At 39.5% G+C, this 4334-nt stretch overlaps 1 protein-coding gene across 1 annotated transcript in view; it reads left to right on the forward strand.

Moving 5' to 3' along the window:
• Positions 1–1070: 1070 nt before the first annotated feature.
• Positions 1071–4334, forward strand: part of LOC104274708 (glutaminase kidney isoform, mitochondrial-like) — a gene marked incomplete at its 5' end in the record, with an annotated part of 22642 nt that continues 19378 nt past the window's right edge. Inside the window, 3 exons of the mRNA XM_009870413.1 lie at positions 1071–1200; positions 1847–1926; positions 3584–3747. Of these exons, the coding sequence (XP_009868715.1) occupies positions 1071–1200; positions 1847–1926; positions 3584–3747 (374 nt within the window). The remainder of the gene's footprint in view (positions 1201–1846; positions 1927–3583; positions 3748–4334) is intronic.

Consider the following 4334-nt stretch of genomic DNA (forward strand, 5'->3'; position numbering starts at 1 on the left):
GGGTGAAAAGGCAGTTTCTGAAGATTCAGTAACTGGAAGCAAGAGGCTTGCATGACTGCCCGCTGTTCACTTGTGCTTAGCTTAGAAGATGTTGCCGAGTACTTCCACAGGGTTTTGCTCTTATTAGAATCATAGAATGATTCTTATTAGAATCGTGGAATGATTTGGGTTGGAAGGCACCTCAAAGATCATCCAGTTCCAACCATCCGCCATGGCAGGGACATCTCCCACTAGATCAGGTTGCTCAAGGCTCCATCCAGCCTGGCCTTCAGCGCTTCCAGGGATGGAGCTCCACATCTTTCTTGTGTTGGGGCTCCCAGAGCTGGCCACAATATTCCAGGTGGGGTCTCGCAAGGGCAGAGCAGAGGGGCAGAATCCCCTCTCTTGCCCTGCTGCTCACACAGCTCTGGATGCAGCCCAGGACCGGGTTGGCTTTCTGGGCTGCAAGTGCACACTGTTGGCTCATGTTGATCTTATCATCCACCAACACACCCAAATCCTTCTCAAATTCATCCCCATTGGCAGCGTTCTCGCTTGGTTCGCGGCGAGACCACCTGGAAGCAAGAGAACCCAACCCTGAAGCTCGAAGTCCCACCTACCCCTGCAGTCAGTGCTTCTTCAGACAAGGGCTGGGTTGGGTGACCTTCATGTGCCTTGATCCTAAGAAATGGGTAGAGCAGATCCCCTTTGCGGGTTTAGATGCTACTTGAAGGCAAACTGATAGCCCCTTACAGTACAACCTCGTGATTTAAACATCAAAGAAGAGGTTTAAGTAAAAAGGCATAAATGTGAATGCAGTGAAGCAATTGTAAATATTTTAAAAAAATATTTACATGCAAAACTTACATATTTACATGCAAAACTTACATATTTACAACACAAAACTCACATATTTACAATAAAACTTAAAAAGTGGAAAATTGAAAAATCTTTCTTGTAAAGACCTGTTCTTGTAGACATAGAACTTGAAAAGACTGACAGTCCTTATTTAAATAGCAGGTAATTGTTCCTTCACAATTTTTTAACAGTGTTTTGTCAAAATACTAATAAACTTTTCTAACCTTTTGCAGGTGTGTACAGAGTAATATTGTGTTGCTTACTCAAGCTTTCAGGAGGAAGTTTGTCATTCCAGATTTTATGTCCTTCACTTCCCATATTGACGAGCTCTATGAAAGTGCAAAAAAACAATCTGGAGGAAAGGTAACCTGTTTGTAAATTCTTTAAGTAGCATTTTTCTTAACATTTTTAGCAAAATGTTAAACTGATGGCTTGATAAACTAGTTTTGGAAGCTCAGCTATGTCTGCAGCTCAACACTTCTAATGGTCTTTCACAGTTTTGAGACCGGAGTGTGTTGTTCTTTATTTTACGTAAACGATAAAATTACTATATAATTTGTCAGACTAAACTTAGTTTATAAAAAGAATTATGCTGCTCTGCACAGCTGGATGGGTTGTGTGACAGAAATAATTGCCAACACCCTACCTATGTTAGTAATTAAAGTTTATTCTAGTGCTTTCAGTAATTTAATTGACAAACCCCGAACTTTGTTTTATATGAAGTTTTGTATGATTTGAAAATGCAGAACGTGCCGTAACGCAGCACAAAGATTTCTCTTAGAATGTGCTAAAGTTTGTACTTTGAAAAAAAGTTTTATTTGAGAGTCACCTAGTGAATATAATAATTTGCAATGAAGCTTTAGGTATACTAGGTGATTGTTAGTGGAATAATTCGGCTCTACCTCGTATATCCTTTACATTGGCTTTTATTTTTAATTATTATGTATTAGCATGTAGTTAAATATTTTGGTTGTTGTAATGTCTCTCTTTTTATTTTGTGTCGTGATAGGTTGCTGACTATATCCCACAACTGGCCAAGTTCAGTCCTGATTTGTGGGGTGTGTCACTTTGCACAGTGGATGGACAGAGGTATATCCGAACTCTTAGATTTTGCTATTTCAATTATTTAATCCAGTACATACAATACTTCATGATACCTCATGGTTTAATTGGGGGAAAAAAAAGAATATTGGAGTTGTTTAAGAATTAAAATCCACTTGGTCGTCTTTTTTAATATTTTTCAGCTTCTCTGTTTAAGCTTAGTTATTTTGCAGCTATCATAAAATACCGTTTAAAGAGTGCTTGTAAATTCTGTATTTAGAGCTGGATTATATTACACGCGTGATCCAAACACAATACTGAAGCTGTGGGTATCTTTGCTGATTGCCAAAGAAAGGAGAGGACAGACACAATGCTCACGTAGTATTACTGTTCGGAAGCTGGAGAGCTTTCTTTACTCGTGCTCGTGCCTCAAGCTGTATTACTTTTTCTCTGCAGGTCACAATGCACTTATAACGCAGAAAGGGAACTAACTCTTAATGTTCTTACCATAGCATTATTGCATGAACACCATATCTCGTTGAAAAATTCGGATCCATATCCTCTAAAAAGGAGCTGAAGATGTGGAAACTGGCGAGAACTTAATGCAATTTTGCTTTTCAGGTTTATTAAACTTTCTCCTGTGAGGTTGTATGTAGGTCTTTGATAGAGCTAAAGTGATGTTAATTAATATTTTTTTTCTCTTTATTAGTAACTTGGTGTAGCAGAGTTATGAGAATAGATGTTAAGGTGTAGCTGAGCAGAGCTGTTAGTAATCATAATAAGTAACAGTAAATATTCTGTGTTCACCTTTGTTTCTTATTAGCCATAGGCTCTATAATCTGTAGAGCTGTACGAACGAGCTGAAGTATTTTTCAGGTTAAGTGTCTGAACTACGTTTTATCCCTAGTAAAACAGCTTTAAAAGTGGAAATGTTCTCACTTGGGAGTATTTTCAATCGGCGTTCCGCTGCGGTTTGGATATATGGCACGCGCCGATGGAAGGTTTTCGTGTGATGCCTGGTGTTGTGTAACGCTCAGTTTTGTAATGCCAAAATGGTTTTGTGAGTCTCTCTGAAACCTCCTCCCATCCTCTGCTGCTGATTTTGCCAGCAGATGAGCGGTAGCCTTTTGCTCGGAATGCAGCATATGCTGCTCGTATGAGTCAGGCTTTGCTGCAGTCTGGCTTAGATGTTGAAAGTTAACTTTGCAAAAGGTGGCATTTAATGATTGTAATCTAATGCCAGTGCCATTCCCAAAGGGGATGGAAGTACAGCTCTTTAATTATTGCCCTCCAAAAGAGCATTAGATGCTGTCTTTTTCTATATAGCTATAACTGCGTGTATGTTCAGGTTAGCTGTACCCTGCTGAGAATGTGGTTTGTACTTGAGTAGAGTGAGTGTGACAGTAGATTTCTTTTATTATTAATATTTTTTTTTTGCTCTGGTACAAAGGCATTTCTGAACTTGCTGTTATCTTGTTACATCTTCACTTGTCACCAGCAGCTGACGTCATTATGCTTAGCTTGTGGAGGTGATCGTTAAAACCTTTAAATCTTTTTTCATCATGTTCTTTAAAATGAGGCTTAGTAATAACAGGCTTTTTTTGTTAATAGCCCTGGTATGTTGAAGGATGGATGAGGCATTTAGCGCTCTACTTGCCACAGCTGGCAAAACAGGAAATTTCAGACCTCTCTGTGTTTTTCCCAGGCATTCCGTTGGCGATACCAAAGTTCCGTTTTGTCTTCAGTCCTGTGTCAAGCCTTTGAAATACGCTATCGCCGTTAATGATCTCGGCACCGAGTACGTGCACAGATACGTCGGTAAAGAGCCCAGTGGATTAAGATTCAACAAATTGTTCCTGAATGAAGATGGTAAGGGATGTGTGATACTGAATAAAAATGCAAATACTCAATTCTAGAAGTTCATGAAGCAAGCTACGTAGGTTTTTTTTTTTGGTGTTTCCATTTTACTGTATCCTCTAAAGTCGTCTTATTAGACAACGTCCTGAAATATTTTGCCATCAGTAAGGTAGGCTTGTCTTTTTGCCACTTGCCTTTGCCTAATTTTAGAATGCTAGTAAAAGGTGCTTTATTGCTTCTGCCCCGTTATCCATCCAGCCGTAGGGAAAAAACCCGAAGAGTTTTCATAATGCAAGTATTTGAAATGCATATTTATTTAGTTGACTTGGCAGCAAGCGTTCCTTAATCACGCCTTCTGCAAAACGGGTGTGAAAGAATCAAAGATGATTTTAAGAAACACGGATGTCACTTCCCTTCTCAACCCTCAGAGAAGTAGGTGCTGCTGCCAAAGGCCAGCGCTGGACGCTCTCCAGAAGGCGACATTGAAAGCATCTTCCCACAGATTGTCCCAGACTGAATTTGGCTGCCGGTTGGAAACAACGTTTTTATTATATTTTATTGTTTTCCTGTGGCAGGGATGCTTTTTGAAGAAATTTTTC

The sequence above is a fragment of the Apaloderma vittatum genome, unplaced genomic scaffold, assembly GCF_000703405.1.
Source record: "Apaloderma vittatum isolate BGI_N311 unplaced genomic scaffold, ASM70340v1 scaffold14205, whole genome shotgun sequence".
Lineage (NCBI taxonomy): Eukaryota > Metazoa > Chordata > Aves > Trogoniformes > Trogonidae > Apaloderma > Apaloderma vittatum.